At 38.2% G+C, this 22,022-nt stretch overlaps 1 protein-coding gene across 2 annotated transcripts in view; it reads left to right on the forward strand.

Moving 5' to 3' along the window:
- SUGT1 (SGT1 homolog, MIS12 kinetochore complex assembly cochaperone) overlaps nucleotides 1-22,022 on the forward strand; it is a 67,293-nt gene that overhangs the window by 18,082 nt on the left and 27,189 nt on the right. The window contains exons 7-10 of one of the 2 annotated variants that reach the window (XM_059684779.1): nucleotides 1,859-1,875; nucleotides 4,243-4,277; nucleotides 7,024-7,120; nucleotides 7,873-7,980. In XM_059684779.1, the coding sequence (XP_059540762.1) occupies nucleotides 1,859-1,875; nucleotides 4,243-4,277; nucleotides 7,024-7,120; nucleotides 7,873-7,980 (257 nt within the window). The remainder of the gene's footprint in view (nucleotides 1-1,858; nucleotides 1,876-4,242; nucleotides 4,278-7,023; nucleotides 7,121-7,872; nucleotides 7,981-22,022) is intronic. The other variant, XM_059684780.1, reaches the window with a different exon arrangement.

Below are 22,022 nucleotides of genomic sequence, written 5' to 3' on the forward strand. Positions count from 1 at the left end.
TTTTATGTTTCCTATCTGTTTGTTGAAGCTCTCACTAAATTCATCTCCTCTTCCCCTAAGTTCATTGAGCATCCTTATAAAGAGTGTTTGGATTCTGCATTTAGTAGATTGCTTGTCTCCATTTTGTTTAGTTCTTTTTCTGGTGTTCTGATCTTTTTTTTCATTTAGGATATGTTTCTTTGTCTCATTTTGGCAGCCTCCCTGTGTTTGTTTCTATGTATTAGATAGAGCTGCTGCATCTCTCCAGCTTGATAGAGTGGGCTAACATAGTAGGTTTTCTGTAGAGTCCAGTGGCATAGCCTCCCTGATCACCCAAGTTGGGCACTCAGGTGCACCCACCATGTGGGCACAGTACACCTTCCTCTTGCAAATGAGTCTAATTGCTGTTGACACATCAATCGGAGGGATTTATCCCCAGGCCAATCAGCTACTATGGCTGGCAGCGACCTCGATCATGGTGGAGGATCAGCTGTGCAGGTGCCCACCCACAGGACTTAATTCAGTGGGTCTCTGGTGCCTGCACAAACCCTCCCTTGGGTGTTTTGCTTCTGGAGGTGGTTGGGTGATTGTGCTGCAATGTGGTCTGAAGCTATTCAGTGGGTGTACTGGCTCTGGGGCCTCCAGGAGGTGCAGGCTAAGGTTAACTACCACCTGTGTTCTGCCTGGGGTCACCTGGTGTGAGCTACAAAGTGATACCCAGATATTGCTACTTGTGCTGGGTTTGAAGGTACCCAGGTGAGGTTAAGCTGGCTACTGCTAGTTCTGTGCCTGGCATCACTTAGTGAGAGGTATGGGGCTCACTGAGGTAAGATACTGCTTGTTTGAGAGATTTTAGAATCTGAAACATGAGCCCAGACAGGTCATTCATATGGAAAAGTCAATGGAAACAGCTTGGGTGGGCCAGAAAGTTGAGTGGGCAGGGCCTCAGAGAATTATCAGTGGGGGACAAACAGTGAGAACCAGGTTGATAGAGTCTGAGATGTGGTCCCTGCTTGCCAGATCTGTGAGGGAAGGGCTCATCAAAGGAATAATGGCTTCTGCCAACAGTTCAGTCTGGGAAAAAGACACCTCCCTCCCCCCATCTTGCCAGGCAATTCAGTTCCTTCCCGTAAGTCTCTGCTGCTGTGAGGCCTTTCAAGCTGCTGCCCTGGAGCTTAGAGGGAGTGAATTCCAGTAATTGTGCACAGGCCCTTTAAGAGGAACTGCCTGGTGCTCCAGCAGCCGTCATCTCCCTCAAGTATCAATTCCTGCCAGTTTTTTTCAGCCAGAACTTATGAGAACTTCTCTTCCTAGCACTGGAACTCTGGGCTGGGTGTCCTGGTGTGGGGCTAGGACCCTTTGCTCCTCAGAGGGGACCTTTGCAACTGAGATATCCCTCCCAATTTTTATCTGCTACATGTAGTTGTGGGACCAACCCATTTGCCATGTCCACTCCTCCTGCCAGTCTTGATGTAGCTGCTGCTTTAATTCCCCAGGTGTAGGATTTCCATTCAGCCAGATTTCAGGCGGTTCTGAATGATGGTTGTTCTGTAGTTGTAATTTTGATGTGGTTGTGGGAGTAGGTGAGTACTGCCTTTACCTACACTGCCATCTTGACTGGAATTCTTCCAAAGGTATTCTGAGTTTGCTATGTTGAATGGAGGTGTGGATGAATTTGTGTTGCAATGGTATCACTGGTACGCAATTACTAAGGAGTTAAAATTAAACCAGGATGCAAAATTAAACCACTTTTTAAAATTTAGAATGTATGGAGAATTGGTTCGCTTAATCAGTATGTGTGTGCCATAGAAATAATGTACGTAACTTTACCTATAAATGCAGTTATCTGAAAATGTTTCTTTTTTATGTTTTTTAATAGAGTCACAATCAATGGCGGTAAGTCCAAAGTTTTTATCTTTCATGTTTTTACTTAATTACATTATGGCCTTGCATATTTGAGACAGGATAAAGATCAGAATGATCTTTCTCTCAGTTAAATATTAAGCAATACAATTTAAATACTTGTTCATTTTATAACTGAAATAACATTGGTGAAAAAAGTATAGAAGTTGTGTGTTTTTTAAAATTGTTTTTATTGATTTATAGAGATTTGAGAGAGGGAGGGAGGGGGTAAGGTGGGATGGAGGGGAAGAGAGAGAGAAACATTGATCAGCTGCTTTCTGCATGCCCCCTACCAGGGATTGAGCCTGCAACCCCGAAACATTGCCCTGAATGGGAATTAAACCCATGGCGTACATGGGATGACACTCAACCAACTGAGCCACACCAGCCAGGGCAGTATAGGAGTTTATAGTCATGAAAATTATTGGGCTCTTTTAAGGCATTTAGTGTGGTTCTAGTTGATTTGGTATATTTTAGTATGGTCAGGATGATTAGTTATTTTCTCTGCTGAAAAGCAACAATTTAGGTTAGTTAATTTCTGCCTTGGAAGTACTTGCAGGGCTTGTTATGGTATGCTAAAACACAAAGATTAAAATTTGGGAATGTTAGAAGATATGTGTGTAATCCTAACTCTTCATAGACAATCACTTAACCTTTTTCAGTATTTCTTTTTCATCCATAAAGGAAGATTTACATTTCTGTCTTCTAGAATTACACTGTGACATTGAGAAAATCACTTGTCCTCTGAGCTTTCTTCATGTGTATACTGGGCCTCATAGAGCAAATCTACTCAGGCAGGCTATTGTGGGCATCAGGCCAGTTATGCGCATATGTAGTGACTAGATTTTTGCACATCACCAAAAGTGAGCGATATCTGGCTATTCTTATGTCTCTAGGCTTGTTCATATTCCTAGGGGTGATGAGTAGCTAGGGAATGGATTGAAGGAGCTGTTTAAAAGTTGGCTTTCTTCACCTATTAGTATTTTTGTCCAGGTCTTATAATGTTTGGAATTGGGATTATGTCTGAAAACAACACAATGGAATTTGAATAACAAAGACTGTCTAGTAACACAAACAGCTTAGTCACAGTGCTTGTTATCACTGCTATAGTTCAATCTAGTTTTATTTTTATTTTTATTTTTTTAAAATATATTTTATTGATTTTTTTACAGAGAGGAAGGGAGAGGGATAGAGAGAAACATCGATGAGAGAGAAACATCGATTCAGCTGCCTCCTGCACACCCCCTACTGTGGATGTGCCCTCAACCAAGGTACATGCCCTTGACCGGAATCGAACCCAGGACCCTTGAGTCCACAGGCTGACGCTCTGTCCACTGAGCCAAACCGGTTAGGGCAATCTAGTTTTATTTTGGTACTAAGATGAATCTGTTCTAGTCAGTATCTCCACTTGATATCTAAATTCAGGTGTTTCTCAATAGTTAACACTGGAGAGTAAATCTGAGTTAGATTCAGCTCTCTCAAGTGGTTTTACTTTCTTCCTCCAAACCCCAACTCCTCCCTTTTTATTTACGGGCAACTTAGAGGCCACCTATAACACAGGGCAGGTTCTTTAGATTTTACATAGTCTTAACTGGCACATAATGTAGTTTAGGGAAGTATGGATTGGTCAAGATTCACTTTGTTTCTTGATGGGCAAGGTAGGATGTTTGTTGTAGAGACGCCATAAATGGAGTAAGATGTTATCAGGAGGGCACCATGTAAGTGTTGCTTCATATGTTCCAGAGCAGTGTTAGTTGCCATTGTTATGCCTAAAATAAATTTTTAAAAATATATTTTTATTGAATTCAGAGAAGAAGGGAGAAGGAGGGATGAAACATCAATGATGAGAGAGAATCATTTATTGGCTGCCTCTTGTACGCCCCCTTCTGGGGATCAAGCCTGCAACCTGGCATGTGCCCCTGACTGAAATTGAACCTGGGACCCTTCAGTCTGAAAGCCAGCACTCTATCCACTGAGCCAAACCAGCTAGGGCTAAAAACATTTTTTTTTAATGTTACTATTTTCAGTTTAGAGAGTTACTCAGTCTTGGAACTTGACATTTTATGTGTAACCTTTTTCAATCATACCTTTAGAAAGTTGTTTATATGCTTTTTAAAAGAAAAATAATTTCTTAAAATTGAAACTAATAAAATTAAAAAATGCTGAATTAGTCTAATTTTTGTGTGAAGCCTAGTGTTATTTAATAATTATGGTCCCAGGCTTTGTCTTTGAAGGAACTACATGTTCTCATGTAGTTTATTCCATATCAAACTATAGCACTAGGTAATTGATAATATGTACATTTGATACACGGTTGCTAAGCTAACTTGGAAAAATCTTTGCTCTTTCAACTTGCCTCAGTCTGTATCCCAGAGGACTCCTCAGTCAAAAATCAAGTAAGTGTTTCTTTTTCATAAAACAATGCATGATAAATATGCCTAAGGGGAAAAATACCCCTGTTGTTTAATAATAAGCAAGTCCTTACCTTGTGATTTTAAGTGCTTCTTAAAATCATATTATAAAAATCATATTATAGCCTGGAAAAACTAATAATAAGGCTGTTTACTGATTAGTATTATACTTAAAGGTTAAATTCAGATCATTTGTCTGCTTTAAATTTGTTTTGTGTTATGTCACCTTTCCATATATGAAGAAGAGTCTCTTCCAATTAAGTTATTAATACACAGGTAAATAAGTTGGTAGTAGGCTTGATAGAATTGTAACTTGACCTGCCTTTTATATTTGGAGTAAATTTTTTATGAGTTGAAAGTAACTGTTGTTGAGGGCAGCAATTATAATAATGAATAAGCTTCTAGCAAGTATTTGAATTTAGTTTAAATTATATATTAGCCATGTGTACAACTTGTATTCTGAGGACTGTAACAGAAACACAAGGAATTGATTTGGAGCTTTGCATCCTCACTGAATTTCAGAGGGAAACTGAGACGCTTAAAGTGTATTTCTTTAATCAGGTGCATTTCAATTACCTGAAATGGCTTGGAAATGTTAAAATAATTTATTCATATTCTTTTTTTAAATTAAAAAATGTTTAAACCTTACGCAAGTATATGTTTATTGATTTGATAGCGAAAGAGAGAGAAACATCAGTGTAAGAGAGAAACATTGATCGGTTGCTTCCCGTACTCATCCTGACTGGGATTGAACCCACAACCTAGATATGTTCCAGGACTGCGGATCGAGCCTACAACCTTTGCATGGGATGATGCTTCAACCAACTGAAACATCGGCCAGGGCTAATTCGTGTTCTTTGTGGGGAGATAGAGGATGATTCTCCAAGTACCAAGTATACAAGGAACTTTGGTGGCAGCAGCAGGGGTAGGATACATAAACATCAGATAGTTATGATTTTTGGAGCATAAAATATTCCAACATTTATTTAATAAATACACCGTGTACCAGGCACTTTGCTTGGTCCTAGGAAAATAATAGTGGCACAATAGATAAATAGCTTTGACCTGAAGGAGTTTATAATCCTATACTAATAAAAGACAAACATGCAAATTGACCGTACTTTCACTATGCTGTAAGCCATGCCCACCAGCCAATCAGAGCAACTATATGCAAATTAACCCAACCAAGATGGCAACCGGCAGCCACGGAGCTGGAGCGAGCAGGAGGCTTGCTTGCTCCAGTGATGGAGGAAGCCAAGGTTCCCCGCCTGCCGTGGCCCGGCTCTGAGCTCCACTGAAAGCAACAAAGTTTCAATTAGAGAAGGTAAATAAACCCAGATACCTGCTTCCAGCCAGCCGTGGCCACGGAGCTGGAGCGAGCAGGAGTGGGTTGCCCCTGGTGATGGAGGAAGCCAAGCTTTCCTCAGGCCTCCGCTAAAGGCAACAAAGTTTCAATTAGAAGGTAAATAAATCCCAGAATAAAAAGAAAAAAAAGGAGAGGCTGGGAGCTTACGTCACCAGGGTGCTTGGCCAGCCTGAAAACGGCCCTTAGCCCCTCACCCAGCCTGGCCAGGCACCCCAGTGGGGACCCCCCCACCCTAAAGGGGGTTTGGCCAGCCTGAAAACAGCCATCAGCCCCTCACCCAGGCTGGCCAAACCTCCATGGGGTGAGGGTCCCCACTGGGGTGGACATCCTCCGAGGGGTCCCACACTGCAAGAGGGCATAGGCCAGACTGAGGGACAGCCTGAGTGCACAAATTTTTGTGTACCAGGCCTCTAGTCTAGTTTAATTTGAATGTGAGGATTCTTTTATTTTTAGAGCTTTCAGTGGGAAAGATACACAGAATCTCTAGGCACACTAGTTTTCCCACATACCTTGAGATTGAAAAAGGATAATGTATTTAATGTTATGCTTGGCAGGATGAGTTAAACTTTAAATTATTTTAATTTTAGCTCATTTGCTTTTGCTTCCGTGTGCTCAGAGCTGTTGGTTCCCAGCTTCAGTTAAGACAGTGGTTCTCAACCTTCCTAATGCCGTGACCCTTTAATACAGTTCCTCATGTTGTGGTGATCCCCAATTTCATTGTTACAAATTGAACATAATTAAAGCATAGTGATTAATCACTAAAACAATATGTAATTATAAATGTGTTTTCCGATGGTCTTAGGCAACCCCTGTGAAAAGGTCGTTCGACCCCCAAAGGGGTCGTGACCCACAGGTTGAGAACCGCTGAGTTAAGAGATCATTGCAGCTGACCTGCATCCAGTGTTACAACTGCCACTGACTGATTGCTTCACCTTTCTGAGCTTGTATCTGTTCATCTGTAAAATTGGGATTAGAAGTGTTTCTTTTAGTATTAGATTGGAATGAGAGTGTGAAACTATTGATGGTGTATAATAACTGTTAGCTGTTTGGAATAAGTTTCTTTAACATTAGCTTAAGCACAACACAATTAAACATATAAGTGAATACCCTGAAAATGATGTAAGTATTTAAATCCAATGGAAAGGTTTGGGGCATCCTATACATTACCATCTGTACTGTTCTATCACTACAGATCGTAGGAAATTAGTTTCGTAAAATTATTTGTGTATCATCAGTTGCTGTGCTAGTTTGTTCCTTAAGGTGGAGCTATTGTTTATCAGATTGTAGTTTTTATCTTGACAAAACATAAACAACGATAAGAAAATTAGAATTTCTGTTTTAAGTTTCTTTTTTCTTTTTTAATAGGTATGACTGGTATCAAACAGAATCTCAAGTAATCATTACACTTATGATTAAGAATGTTCAGAAGAATGACGTAAATGTGGAATTTTCAGAAAAAAAGGTCATTAGTGTTTGAACTATTTTTTATGTTGAGAGTAAATACTTTTATTTGCAAATATAGTATGTTGCAGAGTAATCTATAGCAATTTATCAGATATGTCATTTCTTTCTGAGATTATGTGGAAAATGCTGATGGAAATCTAAAGCATTGCTTTCAATTTGCATCATTTTAAGTTTTGAGATAAGAGTATGTATACGGTAGGTTATAGTTAGATGTACGTTCTTTAGATTTTTAATTCAAAGCAGAACTTGATTAACGAATATAAAAGATGCTAGTAAAATGTGATCTGTTTATATTTGTGTGGTATATACTTCATGAAGAAAGGTCTACTTATTGTGTAATTTATACATCTTAGAATTTAGTAACTATATTAAATGAATATGACTTTTAATATCTTGGTTTCTCAGCATTTAGTAGAAAACTTTATGATAGAGTTAGTGGTAGAAGTAGATGTTTTGCATATGAATATTTTCTTTTATACTGTGTCATTATGCTCACTATCTTCTGTTTCCTTGAAATTTAAATATTAAGTATGTGTTTTGAAACATTATTTTCCACTATTTAACTTAATTGTGTATGTGAGAATCCATGTGAAGGATACCAGGTTTTAAAAATGGACTATTTTGAGGTTCATAAATCTGTGTTTAAAATATTCTGCAACGTATTGAAGTTCTGTAATTGTATTTAGTTTAAGTATTTTACCCTTCATTATATAACTTTATAAAACATGCTGCTAATTTTGTGTTCGTTAGTTGTCTGCTTTGGTGAAACTTCCTGCTGAAGAGGATTACAATTTGAATCTGAGACTTCTTCATTCTATAATACCAGAACAGAGTACGTTTAAAGTACTTTCAACAAAGGTAAGACAATTGAAAAGGGTCGTCAGTAGTAATATTTTCAAAATATAGAAACGTTGGTCAACTAATTACTCATGTGATTATAAGCTTGTAAATCCTTTCAGTTACATATCTCTAAAAGGGACAGGTAAATAATGATAATTTGTGTTTGTTTATTTGTTAATCTTCAACTGAGGATGTTTTTTCCATTGGTTGTTAGAGAGTGAAAGGGAAGGAGGGAGGGAGGGAGAGGGAGAGAAAGAAATATCATAGATTGGTTGCCTCTTGCATACGCCCAACTGGGGCTGGGGATCGAAACTGCAACCCAGGTATGTTTTGCCCTTGACTAGGAATCGAACCAGAGCCCCTTCCATGTGTGGGTCGATGCTCTATCGAATGAACAACACTGGCCAGGATAGTAACCATAATGTTTGAGTAACAATTTTCTCCTCCCTAAATTCTAGGACAATCTGTCTCTTTCTCTCTCTCTCTATATATATGAAAGCCTGATATACAAAGTGTCCCCTCAGGAGTTAGACTGGGAGTTTGATTGCTTGCTATGATGTGTGCTGACTACCTGGGGGCGGTGCTGAGCAAAGGTAGGCTCTGGCCGGCAGCCAGAAGGCCTCAATTGGCCCTGATTGCCAGCCAGGCGTAGGGACGCTACCCGTTGACAAATTTCGTGCACTGGCCCTCTAGTCGAGCATAAAATCCTACTTAATTTCAGTGTTATCTGTATACTTATTAAGATATGTGTAATACTTCTCAATAAAAAGGTTTTCAGGGGAGAACCAAGATGGCGGCATAAGGTATATACCTGTACGTGCCACCCCCCACAACCACATTAAAACTACAACTAAAAGACAAAACGGCTATCATCCAGAACCACGAGAAAACTGGCTGAGTGGAAGTTTTACAACTAGAAAGAAAGAAAAAAGCTCATTGAGACTGGGTAGGACGTGCGGAGGCAGCAAGAGCAGAGGTACGCAGGCGCGCGAAACGACTGCAACTGGGTGCACATTTTTTTTCAATCAGAAGGGAGATACAAGCTCCCGACTGCTCTGAACTCGTTTCCAGCGAGCCTCTAGGGACCCAGACTCCTCCAGGGAGAAACTGGACTGTCTGGCAGCGGGTCGGAAAGCGAGGGTGGCTTTCTTGCAGAGCTGCTTGCAGGGATCATTGTTACTGTGGGGGCGCAGGACACGGGGATGCGGAGTCGCGGAGATGGCTGACGGACAGCCATCACTGTTTGCTCTGCCCTGGTGATTCTCTGAGACCCCGCCCCACCCAATTTACAACCCCACCCAAGCTGTGCGCAGCGGCACAAATGAATCGCCTGTCCTTTCGCAGCCGAACCTAACAAACTGCAGCTGGGTCAGAGAGCTCCAAAACTTCCAAACCCCAAACAAAGAGGAGAAATCTGCAGATCTCATTGTAGCTCCTGCTGGGTGCACTCACGCAGCAGCTGACTTTGCACCTCCTTGGAGATCCAGGAGTCAGTGTACCCAGTGGTCAGACACCAGATTTCAACTCCTCACATCCATAAGTGACACACTCAAGAGGCAGACTCGCCCTAACCGGTTTGGCTCAGTGGATAGAGTGTTGGCCTGCAGACTGAAGGGTCCCAGGTTCGATTCCGGTCAAGGGCATGTACCTTGGTTGCAGGCATATCCCCAGTAGGGGGTGTGCAGGAGGCAGCTGATTGATGTTTCTAACTCTCTATTCCTCTCCCTTCCTCTCTGTAAAAAATCAATAAAAATATATTTAAAAAAAACAAAAGAGAGGCAGACTCATTGAGCACCAAAGCCCCACTGAAGCAAGTCCTACCCCATAAGGGTATATCCAGCACAGCAGTTCTTCCACTATAGACACAGCGGGTCCTCACAGTGAATTGGCCTGGGGGTCATTTCCTCCCAGGGATACCAGCAGCAATCAACGCTTAACTACAACAAGACTGTGCACCCAGCCCACAAAGGGGTGCACCAAGAGTGTCCAATCCAGGTGATTGGGGAAGCTGAGCCACTGGGCTCAATAGGACACCTAGCACACAAAGCCACTCTATCAACACAGGGAAGCAGCCAAAATGCAGAGATAAAGAAACATGTCACAAATGAAAGAAAAAGAGGAAAGCAAACTACTGGATGTAGAGTTCAAAACCACAGTTATAAGGTTACTCAAGAATCTTCTACAAACCTCCAAGGAACTTAGTGAGACCTTCAAGGATCTTAATGAGAATGCCAAATGAATGGAAAAGGACCAGTCAGAAATTAAGCATACACTGACTGAAATAAAGAATAATATACAGAGATCCAACAGTAGACTAGAGGATCCCAAGAATCAAGTCAAAGATTTGAAATACGAGGAAGCAAAAAACACCCATCCTGAAAAGCAAAAAGAAAAAAGAATCCAAAAATATGTAAATAGTGTAAGGAGCCTCTGGGACAACTTCAAACGTACCAACATCTGAATTATGGGGGTGCCATAAGAAGAGAGAGAGCAAGATATTGAAAGCCTATTTGAAGAAATAATGACAGAAAACCTCCCCCACTTGGTGAAAGAAATAGACTTACAAGTCCAGGAAGCAAAGAGAACCCCATATAAGAGGAATCCAAAGAGGACCACACCAAGACACATCATAATTAAAATGCCAAGAGCAAAAGACAAAGAGAGAATCTTAAAAGCAGCAAGAGAAAAAAAGTCAGTTACCTACAATGGAGTACCCATACAACTGTCAGCTGATTTCTCAACAGAAACCTTGCAGGCCAGAAGGGAGTGGCAAGAAATATTCAAAGTGATGAATAGCAAGAACCTACAACTAAGATTACTCTACCCAGCAATGCTATCATGTAGAATTGAAGGTCAGATAAAGAGCTTCACAGACAAGAAAAAGCTGAAGGAGTTCATCACCACCAAACCAGTATTATATGAAATGCTGAAAGGTATCCTTTAAGAAGAGGAAGAAGAAGAAAAAGGTAAAGATAAAAATTATGAACAACAAAGCGACAACAAATACATATCTATCAAGTGAACCTAAAAATTAAGTCAATTAAAAAAATATGAACAGAATAAACTGGTGAATATAATAGAAGCAGGGGCATAGAAAGGGAGTGGACTGACAATTCTCGGGGGGAACGGGGTATGAGGGGTGCAGGAAGAGACTGGACAAAAATCGTACACCTATGGATGAGGACAGTGGCTGGGGGTAAGGACATGGGGCGGGGTGGGAACCAGGTAGAGGGAAGCTATGGGGGGAAAAAAGAGGAACATCTGTAATAATTTGAACAATAAAGATTTATTTTTTAAAAAAGGTTTTCAAAAAAGATACAATAATCAGCCTCTGTTTCAATTTGATACTGACAGTGACTCTTCTCTTGAACTTGTTTTGACATACAAATACTTTTCTCACCCTACCTTATACAGTTAAAAATATAAACTATAAAGATGAATCTGCGCTTTGTTTTTTAGTTCAACTAAATTTTATATTACTTCAATATGAGGGATTAATGAACAGTTTAAATTGCAGTTTGTGTGTATAACTCAGATATTTTTATATTTTTAAAAATAAGTAAAACATGCAATGGAATTAAAATTCAGCAGATACTTTAAATATCAGTCAAAAGATGTAGATGTAGTATAATTTAGTCAGAAAAATAATGAACTGAAAAAAAAAAACATCGGACTGGTTCTTTGCTTGTCCTGTAATTTAACCTAGTCACAGAATGACTAGAGGACTAAATTTTCATCTATAAAAATGAGGGATGTGGACTAAATGAGCTCTATATTTCTTTTATCTGTGAAATTGTATGAAGGTATATAAATTAATGAGAATAAATGAAATAATAGAGTGTTTTCATTACTACACCTTTATACACATCCTACAATATATTGTGTTGTTAATTATTGAGTGTTAAGTTCTAACAACATGTGACTTTTCTATCATAGAATAGAATTAGGGTCAGCCTATGACATGAAGAGTGGTAACTGGGCCTGCAGAAAGAATAGGACACCTGCAGAGGGTTGGAACAGGAAGTACAAAGTAAAGCATTTTTTTTTTTTTGCATGTAGTTAAAAAAATGATTTGCCTATTTGTTTATTTGAAGATTACAAAGTACAAAGCAGTATGATTATTGGAGAGAGAGGAAACAGAGTTGCTTGGAATGTAGAAAGTCAGAAAAGGGATGAAATCTTAGCCTTACTGGCCCCATCCATCTACATAATGTAGAACAAACTTGTCAAACAAAGGCTAACACGGACCAAATAAGCAAGGTTTAAGTTTATGTGGGCTGCAAAAAAACAAAAACTTCAATTTTCATAGAATCGTAGGTTTATTTCTATAGAGACATGCTTAATACAAAGGCTGAAATAAAAGAATAATCATTAACATAAAATGATAGAATATTTTAATAAAAATTAATATTTTTTCTTGAACATTAACTTACCAGACACTGAATAACTGCACAAATTAATAAGCGTAACGCAAATAAACCTATTTTTCTTGTTCTCCAAAAGTGAAATATTTCCTGTTGCTCACACCAAACAAGTCAGTCCGAGACTAATGGCGTGGCAATCGACTGCTAAAATATTCGCTGCTAGTATTAGTGGAGAAACGGTGCGCCTGAACTTAAGGCGTGTAAGGGAAATGAATGCAACACGATTATAGTAATCAGTCACTAGTGAACGTTTTAGTTCGTTATTAATAATTATATATAACAGGATATTGTAAAAAGTTATGCAATGTTTAAAACATTACTTGCATACCGTTATATGGCTGGGCCGCAAGTATTCGATGTGGGCTGCATGTGGCCCGCAAGCCGAGAGTTTGACATGCTTGGTGTGGAATTGGTTTAATAAAAGAATATAGGGTGAAGTAATTAAGCACAAAACTAGCTAGATTTGGGAGGGATACTGGTCAGATAATTAGGAGTTTGGCGTTTTTGTACATATTTTTATCAAGAGATTGTCAATGCATGTTCTTTTGAAATTATTTAATTGTAAATAGATTTGTATGAGTAGATGTTAATTAAATGACTTAAAATTTTGTATTGCCGAGCTACTTCATATACTGCATATATTCTGTAGGTAGATACAAAGAACAGATTGGTTGAAGGTCGCTAGATGGGAGAGGACTTGAGGGGATGAATGGAAATAGTGAAAGGGATTAAATACAAACTGCCAGTTATAAAAATAGTTACTGGGTTGTAAAGCACAGCATAGGGAATATAGTCAGTAGCATTGTAATAACTATGTATGGTGTCAGATGGGTACTAGACTTATCAGGGTAATTGCTTTGTAAGTTACAGAAATTTCTGGTCACTATGTTGTACTAATACAATATTTATGTCAACTATAATTGAAAATAAATTAAAAAGACAAGAATAGTGTGTTTGGCAAGTCTGTGTGCCTGGAGTTGAGGATGTAATTAAGCACTGTCATCTCTCAGTTTTTTCTGTTTTGAACCTTGTCAGTGCTTGTTGATTTCTAACCTTTCCCCAAACCCCCTTACTCTGTTCCTAGTTTGCCTTTTTTTGCTCCTTTCCCCTTTTAAAAAATGCTATATAACTGCTTTTCTTTCTTGCATGCTAATTTATGTGTATATTTTCTTTCCTTTGCACTTTAAGTCTTTTTAGGATAAATAGCATGCCATATTAGTGTCTTTGCATATGCTCCAGGTGGGGTTCCCAGATAAAGTACAGGATGCCCAGTTAACTTTATAAACATTGAATAAATTTTTTTAGTACAAGTATATTCCATTTGCTAAATTTGGCAACCCAAGCCCTGTGCATTGTACAGAGTGGGTGCTCAGTAATTGTTCAGTGAATGAATTTAAATTGGATTCTGATGTTACCCTATGAAGTTGGCAGAGTATTTTCATTCTTAGTTTTACAGATGAAAAAAACCCTGAAGTTCATGGGCTTTAAATGCTTTTCCCAAGTTCACATAGTTACTAAATTGTTCAATCTTGGCCAGGAGGAATGTTTTTACTTCTATAAAGCTCGTGCTTCTTTGCTTAGGTTGGATGTATTCTGAAGGATAACATATATTACTCTGTTAGACTACCAAGTTTTTAAATTGTGTTTTATGGGAACCAGATTGAAAGAATTGAACAGTAAGTATTCAGTTAAGGTCATTAAAAGGTTCTGTGACTTTAAGGAAAACAACACCTAATGAAGCTGTTTTAGTGATTGATATACTGTTATAAACAAATTAAGTTCCTATGGTATCTTAACTTTATAAGAAAATTATGTTGACCCTGGCCAGTTTGGCTCAGGGGATAGAGCATCAGCCTGTGGACTGAAGGGTCCCCGTTTCAGTTCCGGTCAAGGGCTCATATCTTGGTTGCAGGCTCCATCCCTGGCCATGGTCAGGAGTGTGAGGGAGGCAACCAATCAATGTGTCTCTCTCATATCAGTATTTATCTCTGTGTGTCTCACCCCCTTCCACTCTCTCTAAAGATCAATGAAAAAATATTCTCGGATGAGGATTAATAAAAATAAATAAAAAAAGAAATTTCAATATGTATTAACAAATTGCCTTTAAAAAAAAAAAAGAAAATGATGTCAAAGGAGATGACATTATTCAAGGGCCTGTCATACTTAATTATATCTTAAGGGAAATGAAAGTTTGAATCCTTTTTCATACAGCAGAGGGAGACAGTGTTAAAATATTGAAAATAAAATCTTTCTCTGGGTTACTGAGAATTAATGACACTAAGAGGGAAAAGTAGTGAGCTAATATGCTTTTCATATGTGTTCAAATGTCTTGAATCTTTTATGTGAATTGTGAAAAGGATGCATTTACTCAGAAGAATTTGCTTAAAAATAGAGATTCTTTAAACTCTGGGTTTAAAAGCGTTATTTTTTTGCTTTTGAAAATTTTGTCTTTTCCACCTTCCAGATTGAATGAATGTTGCATATTCATGTACAACCATTGGTTAAGTGTTATTAATTCAAGTGAATAATTAATATAATTTGCAATAAAAATAAGAACTACAACACTTTATTTTAAAAATATTTTTATTGATTTCAGAGAGGAAGGGAAAGGGAGAGAGAGAGAGAGAAACATCAATGATGAGAGAGAATCATTGATCGGCTGCCTCCTTCATGCCCCCTACTGGGGATGGAGCCCGCAACCTGGGCATGTGCCCTTGACTGGAATCTAACATAGGACACTTCAGTCTACAGGCCGACAATCTAGCCACTGAGCCAAACCGGCTAGGGCAAGAGCTAGAACTCTTAAATTAATGAAATAGCTTATTAATTAAATATTTTACAGTGTAATATTTAATGTTTTTCCAAGTCAGAATTCAATTTTTTCCAGTATCTCTGATAATTATTTCTACCTTTTACTGAATAGGTAAATTATTTCTACCTTTTACTGAATAGCTTTCATGTATCTGTCTATTAATTGAATTTTCTTTATTAAGAAATTGCAGTGTTCTTTTGTTCCGTCTTGTTAATTTCATGACAATATTCTCTGGTCACAATCACAGGATTATAACTTCAATGACAGCTATGCTGTGAAATAATTTTAAAGTTTAATACTCATTCCCTATAAGTAAAAAATTAAAATTCTCAGTATCTTTTGGAATGAATTTTCCCTTGTGGAAATGTTCCTGTATTCCTATTTTAGTCAAAGTAATTTCTCTGTATTATGTCAACATAAAATATAATGGCTTGTAACTGGAAACGTGGGAAATGAAAATGTGTGTCTTTAATTAGAGACAAATAGCTCCCTTCTCCCTTCTTAACCCACTAAAATTTGAGACGTTTCAGAGTGAATTTCTTAATATTCATAGAATCCTAATTATGATGGAATGGAGTGGCAGTGTCTAGGGCTGCTACTGCTTTTTGTTGTTGTTTTTTTTTGTTAATCCTCACCCAAGATATTTTTCATTGATTTTTAGGGTAAGTGGGGAAAGGAGAGACCGAGAGAAACATCAATGTGAAACACATTGGTTGGTTGCCTCCTGCAAGAGCCCCAGGGCCTGGGCTAGGGAGGAACCTGCAACCGAGGTACATGCCCTTGACCGGAATCCAACCCTAGAGCCTTTGGTCAGCAGGCCTACTACGCTCTATCTACTGAGCCAAACCGGCTAGGGCAGCTACTGCTTTTTTAAATACACAGAGGTGGGGGTTTGGGAATTGTTTTGTCTTTTTGATACAGTGGTGGTGATAAGAGTGAGGGTGTTGTTGTTGTTTTTTGTTTTTTTTAATAACATTAGTTGCTGGTGTTTATAAATTAAAGATCTTGGAGTGTATTCTTGCCACTTTTTCTATTAATGTATATATATTTTTAATGTAAAGGATTTTACTATGCATACTATCTGTAGCTGTCTTTTTAAATTTAGCCATGCATTAATATTTTTACTAAAATAGAAATACAGGTACAGTGGAACCTCGGTTCTCGGACCTAATTCCTTCCAGAAGACTGAGAAGCAATTTGTTTGAAAGCCAAATCATTTTTTCCCATGAGAAAGAATGTAAAATGAATTAATCCCTTCCAGACCCCCAAATGATTCCGTTTTAACCTTTCTTCTATACATACAGTACATGTCTAATGTACTGTTTAATCTATAAATAAACACTTCTTTTCTTAAATTTATTGAACCACCCCCTACTAGCCTTAAGCAAATTTTTCATTTCTATCACTGCCTCTGAAGTGCTATCACTGGCTAACTGCTTTTCGTTTATCCAACCAACAGCAGTTTTTCTGCTTATTCAATTGCCTGTGACTGGTGTTTTGTGAGCACTTTTACACCATTAGCAACATTAGCACTCTTGATGGCCTCTCTGTGTTTATAAAATTGTGCTAATCCTCGATTTTCCCAGCAACAGAAGCATTCTCTCCTTTGTTTGATGCCCGAGAGACACTTTTTGTCTTGCTGAGGTATCCGCACGAAAGGGTTGTCAGGTCCAAAGCGAAAGTTTTGGTCAACAACTGAGACATTTTCTCTGTGAACAACTTGGTGGAGAACTTAATTGTTCGAGATGGAGGACATTCAAGAAATGAGTTTTTATGTATTTTTTCATGCCCTTAAATATTCTGTAGCAAAGTATTCGTTGTACACATTTACTGTAGCTTATTTAGCCAGTCTCCTGTTGTGTGACCTGTGGAGAATTATAGTAGATAACTGTTTTGACAGCTGTGTATTAACCAATGGAATCCTCACAATTTATTGCATAGTATAGTTATATTTATCATCAATTTACAGGTCTGGAAACTAAACCCAGAGATAGTAAATATTCCCAGATGTTTCAGTAATGATGATAAAGAGATTGATAGAGCATTCAAGTTATTTGCCAGACACAGTGCTATCTTCTTTTCATTTGTGGTCTCATTTAATCCTAATAAGAATCCTAAATGAAGTAGGGCCTATTAATCCTGATGTACTGGAGGAAGTGAGGCTCAGTGAAATTAGTTACTTGCTCAGGGTCATATATCTAACAAGTTGCTCTGTTGGTGACTTTTTTATAAATATGTAGTGGCCCAGTGCACGAAATTCATGCACAGGCAGGGCCCTTCCTTCCATGCTGTCCCCTAGTGGTCAGCGCACGTCATAGCAAGTGATCGAACATAATGATTATTGTCTTGTTTTCAACCTCAGCTTATTTCTGAGGAAATAGTAGTTATATCTTTTGGCTCCCTCATCTCTAAAATTTGGATGGTAATCTTTTATAGGATTGTTCCATTGAGTGAGATGATACATGTGAAGCATTTTGTACACAGGGTATAAAATAAGTGCTCAATAAATATTACTATTATTATTATCCTAATTAGATTTTTATTCAGGTTATGGAAGCAGTAGATGTATATCATAGAAAATTCAGAAAAATACAAAGGAGATGAGAAAGTAATCACTTGGTCTTACTACTGATGAAATTTTGACATACTTCCTTCCAGACAATTAGATTTCAATACTTAGGTCTATTACTACAGATGATAACTGCAGTACTGGATTTTTTTGTTTATGGGAAATGTCTCTTCTGATTGATTTTTTTTAAAGAAGAACAGAGGCTGTGACCTTTTGTACTAGCATAGTGCCTAGCTTAGAGTAGGCACTCAGTATTTGAATTGAGCTATTAGAACTTTGGAGATTTTCACTTCCTCTTTATTCATTACCATCTGTTGCATTTCAAAAAATGATTATAAAATTATTTGAGTGGGAAAGTAAAGAAGCCAGATGTGCACACTGTCTCAGGGAGGCTGAGCTACTCTGTTATCGGTCAAAGGAGTTTGATACAGCAATTAAATGTGCAAAGAGCTGAGTAAGAAAATATTGGGAAAATTGCATTCTGAATATTAGGGGAACAATTACTTAATGACTACTATTAGAAACAGGTGGTTCTCAAAAGTTTGTCAGAAAAAAGTAATATATTAGTAAACTGCACAGCTCTATATGTCTGGGAAAGATCCCTTAATTGTCAATCTGTCGCATTAAGTGGAACCTTACTTAGCACTTCTTAAGAAGGTGGTGTCTGGTTACCCCATATGGGGTAATGGCTTCTCTTTAAATCTTAAGCTCCTTTCATTGGAAAAAATTAAACTCTCTGCTGTCTAAAGAAGACCTTAGAGATGGGTGATAGTACATATAGAAAACTGAAAATCCATAACAGCAGGAATTCTTATTAGTAACCTATGAATATTGCTTTGGGATATTATGCATTGAAAGCCTTCCCTGTGCAGATGAGAGCAACATGCAAGCACAATACCAAAGTTTTAAGTTAACTTTGAAATTATTTTTTTCAAATTTTATTTATATATTTAAAAAGGAAGGAATACACTTTGTGAATATTTTGGTAAAATATTAAAAATGTAAGCTCTGGACATTGAGAAAATCTAGATGTAAAGAATGTCACATTTTCAGGTGATTGGAATAAAATGTTAATTATTATTTAACAAAGTTTAAGAGTTTTTCTCCATTGTTGTAGAAGAGAAAAATAATCAGAAATTTAACTTTTGGTGCAGTAGAGTCCAACAGATCCTAAGACACAGATGCCTATAAAATTAGAAATTTAAATGATAAAAAAGTATTGGAGATCTGCATCAACTTCATCTTGTGCACAAACATGAAACTGGTTCAACAAGTAGCTAAAACTTCCTTTTGGCCCATGAACATAAGTTAGCAAGTTTTACATTCCTCACTAGTTTGTAGTAAAAAGTGGTTATGTTTTCATTCTTCACTTGGTTATAAGGTCCTTTAAGGGATACTGAATTTCTTCTATTCTCCTATAATGTGCAATATTATGTTTCCCATGTTGTACAATTTTGACAAATGCTTATAACTGATTAATTGACATCATGTAGTTTGCAAGTGGGGCTGTATCAAACATAATAGATTCCTTTCAAATGTGCTACATACATGGACATTGCTATTATTTCTCAGGGACCATAGAATAATCTCCCCCAAAATGCCCATCAAAGTTATTTTTTAGTAGTTTTTTTTTCTGATTATAGAGCTAATTTTATTCTCATTGAAAAATTATCAGGAAATATTTTAAAAATAATGTCACTTGTAATTCCATTACTCAGAGGTTTGCTAACATTTTTTACTAATATTTTGTATTTTCCAGATTTTTTTCTTTGAATACATTCATGAATGTATACATACATACTTACTTATTGAGGTATAATTGACATATATTAGTTTCAGGTGTATAATGTTTTGATATTTGTTTATATTACAAAATGATCACCACAGTAAGTCTAGTTAACATACATTACCTCATATTGTTACAAACGTTTTTCCTTTTTGAAAAATTGTTTTTTGAATTTTTTCCCCCTTTAATTCTTTATTGTTTAAAGCAGCTGTCACCAACCAGTGGTCAGAGAGGTCCAAAAGGTTGGCAACCCCTGGTTTAAAGTATTACATATGTCTCCTTTTCCCCCCATTGATCTCTCCCTGGCACTCCCACCTCCATAGCACATGCCCTCACCCTCCTAGTGTCTGTGTCCATTGATTATGCTTATATGCATGCATACAAGCATAATGGAGTTTCCTTATAAGCAAAATAAGCCAGTCAGAGAAAGGTAAATATCACATGATCTCACTCATTTGTGGCCATATCCTTTCCAGCACTTGCCGTTTTTTTATTTGTTGATGATAACCATTCTGACAGGTATGAGGTGGTACTTATTGTTGTTTTTTGGTTTTTTTAAAAATATATTTTACTGATTTTTTACAGAGAGGAAGGGAGAGGGATAGAGAGCCAGAAACATCGATGAGAGAGAAACATCGATCATCTGCCTCCTGCACACCTCCCATGGGGATATGCCCGCAACCAAGGTGCATGCCCTTGACCAGAATCGAACCCGGGACCCTTCAGTCCGCAGGCCAACGCTCTACCCACTGAGCCAAACTGGTCAGGGCTGTTGTTTTGATTTGTATCTCTTGGATGATTAGTGACTTTAGGCATTTTTTCGTATGTCTCTTGGCCTTCTGTAAGTTCACTTTCGAAAAATGTCTATTTAGGTCCTCTGCCCATTTTGTGATTGGATTGTTTATCTTCCTTTTGTTAAGATGTATGAGTTCCCTATAAATTTCGGAGATTAGACCGTTATCGGATATTGTACCATCCTTGCATCCCTGAAATAAATCCCACTTGATCATGGTGTATGATCTTTCTAATGTAATGCTGGATCGATTTGCTAGAATTTTGTTGAGGATTTTAGCATCTATGTTCATGAGGGATATTGGCCTGTAATTCTCTTTCTTTGTAGTGTCTTTATCTGGTTTAGGGATTAGGGTAATGTTGGCTTCATAAAAAGAGCTTGGAAGTGTTCCTTTTGAATTTTTTGGGATAGTCTGGGGATGATAGGTTTTAGTTCTTCTTTGTGTGGTAAAACTGCCCTATGAAGCCATCTGGCCCAGGGCTTATGTTTGCTGGAAGTTTTTTTATTACTGCTTCAATTTCCTCCATAGTTATAGGCTTATTCAGATTTTTTATTCTTCCTGATTGAGTTTTGGAGGTTCATATTTTTCTAGGAATATGTCCATTTTCTCTAGGTTGTTAAGTTTGTTGTAATTATGGTATGTCTTGGTGTGGGTCTTTTTGGGTTCTTCTTGTTTGGGACTCTCTGTGCTTGTGTGACTCTTTTCTTTTCCAAATCAGGGTAGTTTTCTGTCATCATTTCTTCAAATAGATTTTCTAATCCTTGCTCCTGCCTCCTGCACACCCCCTACTGGGGATCGAGCTCACAACCCTGGCATGTGCCCTTGACCATAATCAAACCCAAAACCCCTCAGTCCTCAGGCCAATGCTCTATCCAAGAAGCCAAACCAGGTAGGGTGTTGCTCCTCTTCTTGTCCTTCTGGTATCCCTATTATACATATGTTGCTTTGTTTCATGTTGTCTCAAAGCTCCTTTAAGCTCTCCTCCTGCTTTCTAATATTTTTCTCCAATTGCTATTCTGCTTGGGTGTTTTTTCTGCCCCGTCTTCTTACTCGCTAATTTGGTCCTCCACTTCTTCTAGTCTACTATTGAAATCTTCCAATGTGTTTTTGTAGCTATATCATTCTTCATTTCCTCTTGATTCTTACATAAGTTGTTGATTTTCTCATCCAGCCAGTTCAGGAACTGTATGACCCTTACTCTTAATTCTTTTTTTCGTTTCATTTAATTTCTTTTCTGACGGCGACTCCTTTTTTTTTCCTTTGGGGATTCTTTGTTTCCCCATTTTTGCTCTCACTGAAGTGTCCAGGCATCGAGTTTCTTGGGGCCTGTGGCTGAAGCGACGGGCTTGGTGGAAGAGTCGTGCACTCCAAGCCTCACCAGAGTGCCCAAGCGCTGGAGTTGCACATGTGGCCTGAGGCTGAAGTGGCAGGTTGGTGGGAGGGGAGCGCACTCTGGGGCTCACAGAAGCCTGCGGCCCAAGAGGCCTGAGTCCTGGTGTCTGTGGGTCTGTAGCTGCAGTAGCATGTCTTTGGCCAGCGTGGCTACAGGGTCTGGGATGATGTCTGAGGCTAGTCTGGGTGGTGGTGAGGCTGGGCTTCTAGTCACAACAGCTATCCCCTTCAAGATGGCATGGTTTCTGAGCAAGAACAGCCACCCTGGGAATCCCTGCAGTGG

The sequence above is a fragment of the Myotis daubentonii genome, chromosome 2, assembly GCF_963259705.1.
Source record: "Myotis daubentonii chromosome 2, mMyoDau2.1, whole genome shotgun sequence".
Classification (NCBI taxonomy): domain Eukaryota; kingdom Metazoa; phylum Chordata; class Mammalia; order Chiroptera; family Vespertilionidae; genus Myotis; species Myotis daubentonii.